Source organism: Phyllostomus discolor, chromosome 14 (genome assembly GCF_004126475.2).
Source record: "Phyllostomus discolor isolate MPI-MPIP mPhyDis1 chromosome 14, mPhyDis1.pri.v3, whole genome shotgun sequence".
NCBI lineage: Eukaryota > Metazoa > Chordata > Mammalia > Chiroptera > Phyllostomidae > Phyllostomus > Phyllostomus discolor.
In genome coordinates, this window is record NC_040916.2 from 48,619,562 (window position 1) to 48,634,395 (window position 14,834).

At 54.1% G+C, this 14,834-nt stretch overlaps 2 protein-coding genes across 5 annotated transcripts; both read left to right on the forward strand.

The window, feature by feature from the left end:
• The first annotated feature begins 1,285 nt into the window (after positions 1 to 1,285).
• On the forward strand, positions 1,286 to 7,248 carry FLAD1 (flavin adenine dinucleotide synthetase 1). Of its 4 annotated transcripts, none has more exons than XM_028502863.2 (8): positions 1,286 to 1,375; positions 1,839 to 2,063; positions 3,689 to 4,433; positions 5,127 to 5,274; positions 5,739 to 5,837; positions 5,919 to 6,108; positions 6,861 to 6,934; positions 7,036 to 7,248. In XM_028502863.2, the coding sequence occupies exons 2-8, from the start codon at positions 1,983 to 1,985 to the stop codon at positions 7,169 to 7,171; spliced, it is 1,473 nt and encodes a 490-aa protein (XP_028358664.1). In that variant the 5' UTR covers positions 1,286 to 1,375; positions 1,839 to 1,982; the 3' UTR covers positions 7,172 to 7,248. The 4 variants fall into 4 exon arrangements, with proteins under 4 accessions (XP_028358664.1, XP_035870923.1, XP_035870922.1 ...); XM_036015029.1 differs by lacking the exon at positions 1,286 to 1,375 and adding an exon at positions 1,398 to 1,532; XM_028502862.2 differs by lacking the exon at positions 1,286 to 1,375 and having other exon boundaries at positions 1,399 to 2,063.
• A 146-nt stretch (positions 7,249 to 7,394) lies between these two features.
• LOC114489180 (lens epithelial protein) lies at positions 7,395 to 8,367 on the forward strand. Its single transcript, XM_028503182.2, has 2 exons — positions 7,395 to 7,916; positions 8,002 to 8,367. Exon 1 carries the CDS (start codon positions 7,684 to 7,686, stop codon positions 7,864 to 7,866), a length of 183 nt encoding a protein of 60 aa, XP_028358983.1. The 5' UTR covers positions 7,395 to 7,683; the 3' UTR covers positions 7,867 to 7,916; positions 8,002 to 8,367.
• The last annotated feature ends 6,467 nt before the right edge of the window (positions 8,368 to 14,834 follow it).

Sequence of the window (14,834 nt, forward strand, 5' to 3'; positions counted from 1 at the left end):
TAAAGTCCTTTTATTTGGAAAAACTCCATGCTTATAAGTTGAGAAAGAATAATCTCAAAACCTGGGTCTTCCATTCACTTTGTGGTGGTCATGTGACCTCTCTTCACTTTTTGGAGCCTGTTGCCCTGTGTAAAACATGCGTCATCTATCTTAGAGGGGTTTTAGGGAAGTCAAATGAGGTCAGGTGTGGTTCAGCAGTCCTCCCAGTGATGAATGAATTTTAAATCATTGCCACAGAAAACAAAGTCCACAGGCCAGTAGCATTAGCATGACTTGAGAACTTGTTAAATGCAGCTCTCAGGCCCCACCCAAGGTCCCCAGATGAGTGGTATAAAGATTAAGGTTTAAGAAGTATTTTTAGACCAAAGGCAACTGAGATGAGAGTAAGTTAGTAGAGTGGTCCAAAGTGGACACGTGGCATTCCCTTGCCTCTGCCGTCACTGTACCTGCGAGAGCAGTAACTGGGAGAGGTGATGTTTAAACCAAGCATCATCAGGGGCAAGGTGGGGCAAGGGTTTACCTTGTCAAAGAGATTTAATTAGCTTTATCATCTAAAACATAGACAGCCCCGGATAGTGTGGCTCCGTGGATTGAGAACCAAAGAGTTGCCAGTTTGATTCCCAGTCAGGGCACATGCCTGGGTTGTGGGCCAGGTCCTCAGTATAGGGTGTGTGAGAAGCAACCACATTGATATTTCTCCCCCTCTCTCCTCTTCCCCTCTCTCTAAAAATGAATAAAGTCTTTTCAAAAAAGAGACAAATGAAAGTTGTACACACTAAAAGCTCATCTCCAGGATCTCCCTACCCCACAGGCAGCGCCGACATTTCTTGCTGTCCCTCTGCTACAATATAAAATCCCTTCTGACACCAGTAGCAGCCCCTGACCCTTTAGCCTATAGTAGAGATATGATTAATGAAAACAGCCATACAGACTAGAATCTGAATGTAGAACGAAGGTTAGAGTCAAGCTTTTATTTCCAGCAGCAGATAGGAGCACCCAAAAATCCTTAGAGCACCTCACTGCTCCTTTCGCGCCCCAGACCTCCCGCCACCGCACTCCCTTTCACACCCTAGTCTCGTCCAACTCCCACCACCTCCCCAACCTTGGCCCGGAGCCCGGCCTCCACATTTCCGGGTGAGAAGTGACAACGTGATTGTCGCTAATAACAACCCAGCACTGTTCCCACCCCCTGACTCAGGCTCGCGAGCGACAGTCGACTTCACCAATGGACGTGTGGAGGTAGTCTGAGCGACAGCTAACATAACCAATTAGCATGAGGTAAATGTGGATGTAAGGCGGGACTGTGAGTACGGAAGCTGCCCTGGGACAGAAGAAAAGGAGAGAGGTAAAGACCTGGTGAAAGGGCCAAAAGCAGGTAAGAACATGAGAGAACTCGTAGTCCGGAGAGTGGTGGGAAGAGACGGGATTCCGGGCTAGCAAGGGTGCCTTCTTCTGCAGCAGAAGAAGGTGGCTGAGTTCTGCTCGGGGTGGAGGGAGGGAACGCATTTAAAGAGGCCCAGCCCCAGGAGCAGGTAGACATTTAAAGGGACAGGTGCCCCAAAGAGAAGAGACATTTAAAGATGCATGTGCCCAAGATAGAGCAGACCTGTGGTAACGAGCTCCGCAGACATAAGACCTTAAAAGTGGTAGCTTCTTAGAAGAGCAGGACATTTTAATAAGACTAGAGCCATGCTTAGAAAACGTTTAAAGAGGCATGGGCTGGGATTTGAGAACATTTTTATTAAAGAGGCAGGGGATAAAGGAGTTAGTTGTCAAGGACCTGGTGAGGAAGACCATGCACTCCTGCTCTCCCCTATTGTCCTTTCTGGCTCCTCCAGGTTCCCTCGACCCCGGACCCCCTGTTCCCATGCTATGGCCCCCAGTGCCCCTTAGATCTGGCGGGACTCCCGTGCTTACGACCCCTATTTGGGGGTCTGGGTGGCTACTGGAGGGCCTTGCAGAGGGGAAGAGAAGGCAGAACCATGGCATCTAGGGCCTCTGAACCTCCCCCAGGGCGCAGCGTGACGGCGGGCATTATCATCGTTGGAGATGAGATCCTCAAGGTGTGTCTGGGACAGAAGAGGCGGGAGGGGGGTTCTTCTGCCTTTAAGAGTCTGCTTCACATTGTGTTGAAAGAGGTGAACCAAGGTGCAGGCCCCCTTGCTGCAGTAGGATCCTGGAGTGAGTTCAGTATGGTGGAGGAAAAGTGGCCCTCATCTTTTTGATTATTCTGTTGGAAAACTTACAGTAATGTCCCCACAAATTGCTAGGGTGGAGGAGGGGATTTACAGAAATGACAAGGAGTCCAATGTGCAAAGGAGGTACAGGTGCATGTATTGTTTAAGTGTTAAATCCAACCTATTGAGGAATGACCCAAGGCACTCGGCCAAGTGAATAAGTGAGATAGAAGGAAAGTACTAGAAAGGAGAAAACCCTTCTGAATGATCCAGAAGTCATGGTGGATATCAGGTTTGTACTTGTAACAGTGGCCCCTATATTTTGAGTGCTTACTAAGGCCTGGCAGTGGTCTCATTATATCACATATGTGATTTTACTAATCCTCACAACAACCCCATGGCATTGGTACTTTATTATAAATCTTAATTAATAGATTACGAGACTAAGGCCCAGAGAAGTTGAGAAAGTTGTCCAAGGTAACACAGCTAGGAAGTGGAAGATGGACTCCCAACCTGATTCTCTCTTACTCCAGAGTCACCACTCAAACTACTAAACTCTGCAGAGCAGTAGCAGAGATGGGGTTGGAAAAGAAGATTGCATACACACCATAGACAGACAGCCTCTAATATCCTGCAAAAGAATTTGAACTTTATTCTGTATACGGTTGGAAACAACAAATGGCTTTTGAGCCCAAGGGTGATGCAATCACAGTGACACATTAGGAAGGTTATTCAGGAGGCACCAGGCAGAGCGCTGTGGCTGGAGGCTGGGAGCCTGGCCAGGGGGCTGTTACAACTATCCAGGTGAAAGGTGCCAAGGACCTACTTGGAGGCAATAGAGTCAGAGGAGAGAGCAGGTGGGGAGACATTTCAGAAGTAGAGTTGACAGCATAAAGGGCCTGAGTGGCTACAGACAATGTCCGCAGATGCCACTGACAGCCAGGGATGGGGGAAAGATTCCCAATAGGCACTTGGAGGCAGGGTACCAAGACTGTCAGGTTGGTGAGAAAGCGAAGGAGTTGTCCACATAAAATTGATAATGGAGTTAATAAGTATAGATGAGGTCAAGGTCACTGTGCAGAGATGAAGGCACGAGATACATCATCCTTGACTCCACGTGGATCTTCCCACCCTTGTGCTCCATCCAGAATTCTTGGCAGCCTGAGGGGGTATTCCCCAGAGAGCAGAGTGCCCCATTATCAGGCAGATGCAACTTTCTTTCTTACTTTTTTAAAAGATTTTATTTATTGACTTTTAGAGAGAGGGGAAGGGAGGGAGAGAGAGAGGGAGAGAAACATCGTTGCCTCTCACATGCCCCCATCCAGGAACCTGGCCCCCACCCCAGGCACGTGCCCCAGGAATCGAACCAGCGACCTTCTGGTTTTTGGTATGATGGCCAACCCACTGAGCCACACCAGTCGGGCCAAGCAGATGCAACTTCTGTCCCTGCCCCCTGTGCCCCTCATCCCACAGTACTGACATTCTCATCTTCCCCATCTCATGTCTCCCAGGGCCACACTCAGGACACTAATACCTACTTCCTGTGCCGGACACTGCGCTCCCTTGGGGTCCAGGTGTGCCGAGTCTCTGTTGTACCTGATGAAGTAGCCACCATTGCTGCTGAGGTCACCTCTTTTTCCAGCCGCTTCACCCATGTCCTCACAGCAGGGGGCATTGGTCCCACTCATGATGATGTGACCTTTGAGGCAGTAGCACAGGCCTTTGGGGATGAGCTCAAGCCACACCCTGAGCTGGAAGCAGCCATCAAAGCCCTAGGAAGGGCGGGCTCAGAGAAGTTGTCACTGGTGCCCTCCTCCGCCCGCCTGCATTATGGCACAGATCCTCACACCGGCCGCCCCTTCAGATTCCCACTGGTCTCGGTCCGCAATGTCTACCTCTTCCCAGGCATTCCAGAGCTGCTGCGGCGGGTGCTGGAGGGGCTGAAGGGACTGTTTCAAAACACAGCTGTTCAGTTCCACTTGCGGGAGCTGTATGTGGCAGCTGATGAGGCCTCGATTGCCCCCATCCTGGCTGAGGCTCAGGCCCACTTTGGACGCAGGCTTGGCCTGGGCTCCTATCCTGACTGGAACAGCAACTACTATCAGGTGAAGCTGACGCTGGACTCAAAGGAAGAAGCGCCCCTGGAAGAATGCGTGGCCTACCTGACCGCACGTCTGCCTCAAGGATCACTGGTCCCCTACACACCCAATGCCATGGAGCAGGCCAGCGAGGCTGTATACAAACTCTCCAAGTCAGGTAGGGGCCTCCTGAGAGAGGGGCGGATGCGCCAGACCACGGTTCTCAGGAATGTGGGAATAGGGGGTATCCCCCAGAGAGCAGAGTGCCCCATTATCAGGCGGATGCAATTTTCTTTCTTATTTTCTTTCTGTGGGGAGGCTTCCCAAAAATCCAGGAGAAGGTAGAGGATAGCTAACTTGATTCATTCATTCTTCCAATAAATGTTGATTGAGTACCCACTTTCACCAGCACTGTGACAGGGATTGGGGAGATAGCTCAAGAAGGCAGATGTATGCCCTACTTGATGGACCAGTAGTTTAACAGGAAAGATAGACACTAAACAGGTAATCATGCGTGAGATGTCAGTAAGAGATCAGTCTTTGACTGCAGTCAGAGAAGGCTTCTCTGGGCAAGTGACATATAAGCTGTGTGATAAGGAAGATTTGGCCACACCAGGAAAGGGTAGAGAAGGAATTAACAGGAGGTTTAAGGGAATGGAAGGAAACCAGGACCCCGGACGGGAGGCACTGAGATGAGGTGTGGCTGAATGGCAGGCAGGGAGCAGACTCTGCAGGCCTACTAGGCAGCATGAAGGAATCTGGACTTTATCCTGGGAACACTTTGAAGATACTGAAGGGTTTTAAACAAGGGTGCTGTGATCCCTCTGCCATATGTGTCTGTCTGATGGTCTCTCCGCTACCTGTCCGGCAGGGTCTTCTCTGGGGAAAAAGGTAGCAGGCGCCCTGCAGACCATTGAGACTGCGCTGGCTCAGTACAGCCTCACCCAGCTCTGTGTGGGCTTCAATGGGGGCAAGGACTGCACTGCCCTCCTGCACCTCTTCCACGCAGTTGTGCAGAGGTGAGCCCATCCCCTGAAAGCAAGAGCCCAGAGGTACCAGGACACCTGATCTTCCCCATCGTCTCATTCCCCATCTTAGGAAGCAGGGAGGGCAGAGGGTATCTGGGTGAGTTCTGGGAGGGAGATAGCCACAGTGACCTCTTGGTTCCATCCCCTCGCCATGTTTATTGAGCATCTGACACATGCCTGGCCCTTGAGGACATGCAAGCCACCATCCCGGACCACAGGAGGTCCTGGTCCTACGGAGGAGGGGATTCTCACCTGGAATGGGTGTGTGCTGTAGATTTGAGAAGTGAAAGATCAGAGCAGGCTTCCCGGAGGAAGTAGGTTCTGATGGATGGGAACGACAGGAAAGGGGAGGAGGAGAAGGTGTGCATCCCAGGAGCAGTGGAGAACAGCGAGAGCTCTCTGGAGAGCATTTCCCTGCCCATGCTGGCAAGCCTGTGGTTTCTCCCCCCTCCCAGGAAGCACCCTGACACTCAAGAACCCCTCCAGATCCTATATATCCGTGGCATCTCCCCTTTCCCCGAGCTGGAGCAGTTTCTACAGGACACTATCAAAAGGTACTGGGGGCCTGGCGGCCTGGGCTCCAAGATGGGCTTGGCAGATCCCATTTGTTACCCTCAGCCCTCTCCCTTCCTCAGGTACAATCTGCAGGTGCTGGAGGCTGAGGGCGACATGAAGCAGGCTCTGCGCCAGGTGCAGGCACAGCACCCCCAGCTGGAGGCCGCCCTGATGGGCACCCGCCGCACGGACCCCTACTCCCGCAGCCTCTGCCCCTTCAGCCCCACCGACCCAGGCTGGCCCTCATTCATGCGCATCAACCCACTGCTGGTACTGCAGAATAGCACTCACTGCCCTAAGTCTCGTGTCCCCTGTCAGTCATTGCACCTCGGCGCTCTGAGCTGAGGACATTGGAGCCTGAGGCGCGGATGTAGGGGCCTCGTCATCTAAGGAAGGTGTACTATTTGTTCATTCAGCCCTTTGACCAATATTTGTTGAGCTCTGATTCAGTGGCAGGCACTGTGCTTTTTCTTATGGACAGAACAGTGACTTAGACCTGTGCTATCCAATATGGCAGCCGTTAGCCATTTATTTACACTCAAATCATAATTGAAATGCAAATGACTAAAAACCCCCACTGAATTGTATGTCTTAAAAGGATGAATTTCAATGGCATGTGAATTATATTCAATATCTCAATTTTTAAAATTAAACACAATTCAAAATTTAGTTCTTCAGTTGCACTAGCCACACTTCAAGTGCCTGCCTTGTTAGACAGCACAGAAAGAGAACATTTTCATCATCATAGAAAATTCTACTGGACAGCCCTGGCTCACACAGACATGGCCCCTCCCTGTCCTCTGGGAGCCGACATGCCAGTGGCGGGCGGATTGGGGGTGGAGAGGGCACAGGATGAAGGTTTCTCTTTCTCATTGCTTGGTCTACACAGAGCAAGGTGTACCAGCGAATCAGATAGCAGGGCCTCAGAGCAGAAGAGCCCTGAATGGACCTCTTCCCAGGCAGCAGGGGGTAGAGTGGGAGAGGGCAGTATTTGTGACTCTTCTCTGACTCTGACCTCCCAGGACTGGACCTACAGAGACATCTGGGACTTTCTGCGTCAGCTGTTTGTCCCATACTGTATCCTGTATGACCAAGGGTAAGGGTGTTGGAAGAGAATGGGTGTGGGGGGAATGTGTGGGTGCTGAGATAGGGAGAGCCACCCCACCACACACTCGCCCTCTCCTCTCCTGGCTCCAGCTACACGTCCCTGGGGAGCCGGGAGAACACAGTGCGGAACCCAGCCCTGAAGTGCCTGGGTCCTGGAGGACAGCCCACCTACCGTCCAGCCTACCTACTTGAGAATGAAGACGAAGAACGGAACTCCCGCATGTGACCTGCCCACTCCAAGAGGAGTGAAGGCTGCCCTGGGTGTAACCTCTCAGTAATAAACTGTGCCCCTCCTTTCACGCACCTGCTGCTCTGTCTGTGTCTTCCTGCTTCCAGAGGGATGGGAAAAGCAGAGTGGGCCGTGCCTTGCCGGCTCTGAGCTGGCAGTACCCACTCTGGGGCTGGAAGGGAGTCCTCATTGGTGATTCTGACTGAATGCCAACCACTGAGGGTACCTGAGGTTTCTAGGCTCAGGCTGGAAGAAGGTAGCCGAGCTGCCCTGGCTGTGGAGGATGAAAGATGGAGTGGCCGGCCAGATCCCCCTCCTAAACCCACCCCTCCTCCATCTTCATCGCAGTGCACAGGGGCTGACTCAGCCCACTCGCCTGCCCAGAACCTTCCCTGTGTTAGACCCTGGGGCCTTTGTCCCCGTAGTCATGAGGCCTGTGGGGGTGGGAACAGTGTTGATAAAAGGCACCAGCGGCAGTTCCCACACCCTTCCTCAGAGTTGCTGCCCACATGCAGGCCCGGACACAGCCCCTAGCCCAGGCCCTACCCTTCTTTGGAGGGACCCTGCCAGACGCTGGGCTCCGAGTGCCTGTTGTAAAGATGGGCCCCAGGTGGGAGGGCCTGCAGCGCACCCTGAAGGAAGTTGCCTACATCCTCCTGTGCTGCTGGTGTATCAAGGAGCTGCTGGATTGATGGCGGCAGAGAACTGCCTCCCCACCAGCAGCACAGCTGGTGTCGCCCAGGTGAGCAGAGTGGGGCAAACGGACAGGAGGCATGGCTGCAGCTTCTGTGGAAGAGCCTGCCTCTCAGCTTTCTATTTTGTTTTAGTGCTCAGCCCAAACCCCATCCAGACGCCTGCGGCCAGCTGCACTTGACTAAGAATGGGCCACAAACAAGTGAAGTTTGGATCCTGCTTGGAGTTGGTGCCATCTGTCTGATCTGCCTCGTCTGTGGGCCTTCGCTCCCAGCCCCCACCTCTGGTGGGGTGGGCCTCTGGTGGGCGGGGCCTTGGCCTGCTGGCCAGAACCCCAGTAAGGCTGCTGCAGGACCTGGCACTCCTCCAAGCCTGGCACAGTGAGCCCACTGGCCCAGGTGGCTGATCTTATATCCTCGTAGTGCCAAGAATGGGCTGCCCCCTAATATCTCTGAGAATCCCTGAACTACATGTATAATAAATAGGACTTGAGGCCGAAAATTCTGTGTCCAAAGGGGAGTCAGAAAAAGTCAGCACTGGAAGGGTGTTGAAGCCAGCGTGCCGAGCAGGGAGGGAAGGAGGTTGTCCTGGGTGGAACTGAGACTGAAAGTCAGGTTTCCTGACTCACTGGTGCCTGAGCAGGGAGGGTGGAAAGGCCGGGTTCCTCCCAACCTGTGGGTAGGGAGGGGTCCAGCTTAGGTGGGGTCTTTTATGAGGCCCTATGCATTAGGGTGGGAACACAAATAAGAGATCTAGCCTAGCCAGCTCCTGCCCCTGAGGATCTTGGAGAAAGCCCTGGGCTGGTGCTAGTCCCCAGCTCATGGAGGGGTGAGGCCCTGCTCCTCCAGCTCACAGCACTGCAAGAAGGGCCACACAAGTCAGGCTTATCACAGGACACAACCAGAAGGAACAGAATCAACTCTTTACTTCCCCCTGGAAGTCACCAACAATTGTTTTCCTTGAATTACCCCCAGGGGTAGGTACACATGAGCCATTTACACTGTCTTGCGCATGCTTACTCATGGTTACTGACATTGCCACTCACAGCCCCTTACAACCTCAGAGCTGGCCATAGGGCCGGTTCAAAGCATCCTTGGGATCTCTACCCATCATTCCCTGGCCCTGCTTGGGGCTCGGTTATTGCTCCCCTCTCTCTCCTGAAGTGTGGGCCTGGAGATGGTGTATGCGGCCTTCCTCTCACTCCCAGGGACCAGCTATTCCTCAGCCTTCTTCTTAGTTAACTCTTTTTCTCTGGGATTATTTTATTTTTCTTTTTGTAAAGTTAATATATGCCTAGAGTAAGGGATTCTGATAGTAAAAAGTAAAGCTCCCTCCTACACCTATCCTCCAGCCCCCAGTTCTCCTCCCTAGAGGTAACCATGGTTACCAGATTCTTGGAGAGCATTATAGAAATAGCCTATGCATATACTGCATATTCGTTCACTTAACAAATATTAAGCATCTGCTCTCTACCAATATGGGTGCTTTGAATACAGCAATGAACAAAAGAGATACCTGTATTCTTGGAGCTTACATTCTGGTGGGTGGATACAGAAAATAAAATATAAAAAGTTTAGAGATGTTATTAGGCGATAGCTACTATGGAAAAAGGAAAAAGTTGAGCTGAGCAGATGCAGGTCGCAGAAGACCTAGTAAACCATGGTAAGAACTTGAGACTTTAGGAGGAGTTATTGCAGGGTATTGAGCATGAATTGGTTTTTTCATTTAAAAGGCTCTCACTGGCTGCCGTGTTGAAAATAGACTTAGTGGGAGCAAGGGTGGCATAGGAGAGACTTGTTAGGAGGTAATGGGCACAATCCTGGCCAGAGGTATCGGTGCCTCAGAGCAGGCATGCAGTAGTAGCAGTGGTGAGAAGGGGCTGGGTTCTGCATATGTTTATACTTTTAGTTGATAGTATACTCTACACACGGTTCTGTACCTTGCTTTTTTCCCTTAATATGCCTCATTCAGGATTCCACATCAGTACATTTAAAGTCTGTCCATTCTTTTTTTTTGGCAGTATAGTACTCCAAATCAAGGTTATTTCTTATTCCTGGCAGTTCAGTGCCCTCTTTAGGCATTCAGAAAACGCAGGTCATTGCTCTTGCCTGGTCCCTTCAGATCCCTGCGCTCATCCCAGGGCACATAAGTGAGAGGGGTAAGGTCCTGAGTCCAACCAGAGAGAGGTGAGTATAGAGGTAGACACAGAATTTATCTTCCCACCTGAATCTGGGGCTTACAACCTGTTCCCTTCCTGGCCAGCTCCAGGCCTTCCCCAGCCTTCTGCCTCCTTTTCCTTTCTTAGGCCTCACTCCCACCATGCTGAGCAGTCCCTGGAGGTGGATCCTGGAGTCTGAAGGTTATGAGCACAAGGGCCTTAGCCAAGGGAGGGGAGGTCTGCCAAAGACCACCCGCAGAGTGGTAGGTGGAGGGAGTCAGGGCCCAGGGCTGTGGGCTGTGGTGAGGAGCTGAGGGAGAAGATTAGAGACTTCCAGTGGGCCCAAGTAGAGTGTCAGAGCTGAAAAGACAGCCCTGAATGTGGAAGGACTGAGAGGTATGGGGAGAATAACAAAACGCTCACATACCATTCTGAGAGCCCTTTTCATACTACAAAGTGCTTTGAGCCTTACAAAAGTCCACTTCAAAAGTAGACAGAACAAAGATAGTTATCCCATTTTAACAGTGAAGGAAACAGGCCCAGAGACTTAAAGTGACCCATCCAAAGTCATACCCACAGCACACTCTGGTAGAGAAGTCATTTAGTAAATCCAGATTTTCTCACCTCAAATTCAGGGCTTCTCTCCATTAGCCTGCCCTCTTCTGAACTGGTGCTGGGGATGGTGGCCTAGGTGGCCTCAGAGGCGGGGCCAGGCCAACAAAAGTATGGAAGGGACTGCCACCCCCATTCTACACCCACTCCATGCTCTCCCACTTCCACCTGAACCCTAAGCTCCCCTCATTCTTGGTTTCCCAAGCTCATTTGGGGGCTCCAGCTTCCCCATTTTTACCTAACCCACACAGGCCAGGAGATGGTAAACTCCCCACTCCTGAAGAAGGAAAAAAAGATGCAGTAGCTTTCCTGAAATGTTCTCTTTCCAATTAGAGTAAGCCCAGGTTTTGAGTGTCCAAACTCCTCTTAGGAACTCGCTAGAGAGTTGCCCGGAGAGGGCAGGGGGCGCTGTAGTGGGGCAAGGGTAAAGAGAAGCAGGATGCCAAAATAGAAAGGGATGGGTAAGATCTCACCTACCCCTCTGCTCCCTGGGGCCCTCTAATGGCCATAAGGGGTAGGGGAACGGATAGGGTAAAATGGGGAGTGAAACAAGGCAGAGAGGGAAACGACCCCCAAGGAAGACTACCTTAAGGAAGAGGAGCGACCTGATGCCAGGATTCCAAGCTGACTTTGTAGGCTGTAAGACCCTGCATGGTCTACAAAAAGCAGGTGGAGAGGGGTTATAGCAAACTAGTCTGAGAAGCCACATGCAATAAACTGGATATTACAATAATGTCTTGGGAGGGTTTCACGATTTCTCAGCAAGGCCGTTGTACAGGAGAATGTGGCTGTCGTTTTACCAGCACCAGAGAGCAGACCCCCAAAGCCATAGGCCCTTATTTGTGTCCCTATTTGCATCTCGTTTTCATGAGTTATTTCCCCTTCAAAAGAGATTAGTCGCCAGTCCCTTTCTCAGTTACTCCCAGCTGAGGCTTTGTACTCCGGACTCTCGGGAGCATACCCATTCTCCAGGTCATTCTGTGGACGCTCTGACCTCCAGCTAACCCTTCCATATTTCGCCTTCAACTCTTACCACAGCTTCAAGGCTGAGCCGCACTCTTAGCTGGGTTCCAGGAACCCCGGGGACCTGCGCCACCTGGTGGCTGGCCAGAGGGAAACTGAGAGCAGAGGGGTTCTGATTAGCCGTCTCTGGGACGTGGAGTTTTGGAAAATGTTCCCCCGAGCTTCCTGAAGCTAAATTTATCTCCCCTGGCCCTGAGGGGCGCAGAGATCCCAGCGATGATTAGCGCTGCGCGACAGCCCGCTCCCGCGGAGAGAGGCCCGGAATAGGCGCCGAGTTATAAATAGTGCCGCCCGCAGGTGTGGGGGGAGTCGGCGGGAGGGGGGGCAACCCTTGCAGCCACGGCCCCTTCAGGTGGGTTGGGCGGTCGCGGTGGGGGCGCCGGGGGGCGGCGGGCGGGGGTGGGGTGGGGCTGCGGTCTGAGCGCCCCCAGCGGTTTCCTGGGCGGCGGGTTTTTCGAGGGAAGCGGGGGCAGCCGGGGGAAGGGGGGCAGCAGGGAAGAGGTGGGCGCCTGGCGCAGGCTGACACTCCACTTACAGCTCGGCTCCCCACATTCCAGAACAGGCCCCCAGACCCACTCGCTCAGGACCCCGCCCAGGCAGAACCCGGCCTCTTCTCCCGCCAGAAGCCCTCTCTTGTCCATTTTCTTCAAGCATCTAAATCCTCTGCGGATGCCCTTTGGAGCACGTGGCCCAGCCAGCCGTCACTCAGATTCGCTGTCCCCGGCCAGCCCCAGGTATCAGTCCTCCCTAGGAGGGTTAACTTCCAGCCGGGGCTTTCATCCTTCTCTTTGATCAAACACTTCCCTCTCCGGGTATTTACCCACCCTGCTACTTTCCCCTCCAAATTAAGGTTTAGTTGGTCGCCTGAAGATGTAAGTTAGAACGTGCGTAACTGGGACGCTCCCCTATCCCCAGGAGGCCCCTGCAGGCCAGACACCTGCCCTCAGTTCCCAGTTCCAGTCTGGGCCTGGGGGCGGAGTGGGGGTGGCGGCAGGCCCCTGGGGCCCAGCCCGGGTGTTGTGGGAGGGGGCGGGGCCCCCCGTCAGCGTTTCTCGGCCGCAGCTGTCTCGGTGGTTTGGCGCGGTGAGGGCCCGGAGTTGGGGGGTAGGCGGGAATTTCAAGTAGGGGTTCCCCCCTTCGACTTCTGAGCGAGGAAGGGAGATGTGTGGACCAGCATAAGAGAAACGTGGGAGAGGATCACCGAGGAACTGTGAGAAGGTTCCAGGACTGTCGAGAATCAAGTGGGGAATGACATTTCGGCCTCGGAAAGATCCGAGTTGGGTCCAGCGGGGACGTCGGACGCTATCCCCAAAGATGACAGGGAGAGCCCTAGGCATTGGGCACTGTTCTCTCATCTGTACCTCAAGTCTACTGTCAAGAAAGTCACCCGCCCTTCTATTGCCTCTGGAGGCTCTAGTTCTGCCCTCCCTAGGGCATTCTCCCACCCTCCTTTCCTTCAACCCTGCCCCTCTTCTCCGAAGTAGCCCCCTCTCCATTTCACTGGTGCATCTGGCACCACTGTCTTGCCCCCAGCACTGCTGTTCCCCAGACTAGTACGACCCGACGGCTGGAAAAGGGAGGGAAAAAGCCTGGCTTGGACCCCACCGGCTCTGGGCCCTCACCAACCGGGATCTGACCGGCGGGGCCAAGAAGAAAACCCGGAGTAGTGACCAACTTTGGGACCCAAGGGGAATAGGGATGACAGGAAAACCCGGAGCGGATTACCCTAGCGGAAGCATCCCATGCCTGCTGCTACCCCCTCCTTCCTATAGCCCCCCCCCCCCAATTCTCCAGTGAGATAATGTCTGGGGTGGGGGGCTGTTTAGTTTGGCCTGGGCCCTCAGGGGCGCCTCACACTTTCCGCCTCTGGCTGGGACGCAGGGCAGCGGCCCCGAGGCTGAGTCACGGCCCGAGAGAGGGGAGGGAGGGACCCGGACTCCGTCCCTCCCCCAGCTTGGGGATCCCGGGTCAGCCCGGGTGAGGGCCAGGGCCACCCTGGCACCGCCCATTGTGGTCCAACAGGTTGAGCTGGTGTCCCGCGGAGCCACCTGCTGGAAAGGGAGGGAGCCCCCCTGCGGAGGGGGTTGGGGAAGAGAAAACGAGTCCCACCCAGTTCGGCTGCGGGTAGCAGAACCTGGCTGGAGGTGTCCAAATCTGATTCAGTTTTACACTAATGGGAGGGGCTCTTTGGGGTATGTAGCACTGCAGGCCCAGTTGGAAGCGTCCCTCATAGGATACCTTCCTCAGTTGGGGGGCACTGAAATTCGTATCTTCGTCCCCTCCAAACCCACATCTCTTAATTAAAACACCCAGGCTCCCCTCCCCATCGGGGTCTCAGCGTATCCCAATCAAAAGGTCCATTCTTCTCGGAGACTCAGTTTCTCCACTTCAGGAACCGGTGAGATGGAGGCGGGGAGCAGGAGCGAGCGCGCCTCCCCCTCCCCCTTTGCGATCCCAGCCCCTCCCCTATGACAATGCCAAGGCCGCAGCGGCAACGGCTGGAGCGTAGAGGCTGCTTGCCCAGGGCGCCGATCCCTCCCCGCAGGGCGCCGTCACGCGTGGGGAGGGACGAAGGGTGTTCGCAGCTCAACTCCCCCGCTCCCTCTGAGGGGGGTGGGATGGGGCGAAGGAGCTGGAGCCGAGGGCCTGGTGGCTCCCCCTCCCCCACCCTCCCGGGGCCCTGACCTGATTATAGCCCCTCACGGGACCCCCCCCCCCCCGCCTCAGTCCCCTAAGTCCCCGCCTCACCCCCACGTAGCCTATCTATCATCTCTTGTACCCTTCCCTCCTGAAGTGCTGACCCTACAGAAGCCCCTCTTGGAGGAGTGCGAGCCCTTGATGGGGGTGCTCAGTTCTCCGGCCGCTGCGGACACTACCCCCTCCCCCTTCCCCTCCTCCAGCTTTCAGGCCAGCCCCTCCGCTCCGTCCCCGCCCTAGCTGAACGCAAGGCAGGACCCAGTTGAGATGGGCAGGTGTTAAGGCCAATGGACAGACGGGGCGGAGGAGTGCCCCGGGCTGGGAGGAGCCGCGGCGGAGGGCTGGATAGGGGTCCGGGGCGGAGCTCGAGTTAAGGTGGACTGCGAGATATGGGGGCTACAGGAGAGAGATAGGGGCTAGAGGAGAGAGAAGAAGGGGAGAGGGAGAGACAAGACAGACAGACTGACAGACACGGGG

Bases quoted from the DNA above. Each gene is read 5' to 3' on its own strand.
- LOC114489180 (XM_028503182.2), top strand. From the start codon at position 7,684: ATGCAGGCCCGGACACAGCCCCTAGCCCAGGCCCTACCCTTCTTTGGA.
- FLAD1 (XM_028502863.2), top strand. From the start codon at position 1,983: ATGGCATCTAGGGCCTCTGAACCTCCCCCAGGGCGCAGCGTGACGGCG. The intron at 2,064-3,688 runs GTGTGTCTGGGA...CATGTCTCCCAG, and splicing joins TTGGAGATGAGATCCTCAAG to GGCCACACTCAGGACACTAA. The intron at 5,838-5,918 runs GTACTGGGGGCC...TCCCTTCCTCAG, and splicing joins CTACAGGACACTATCAAAAG to GTACAATCTGCAGGTGCTGG.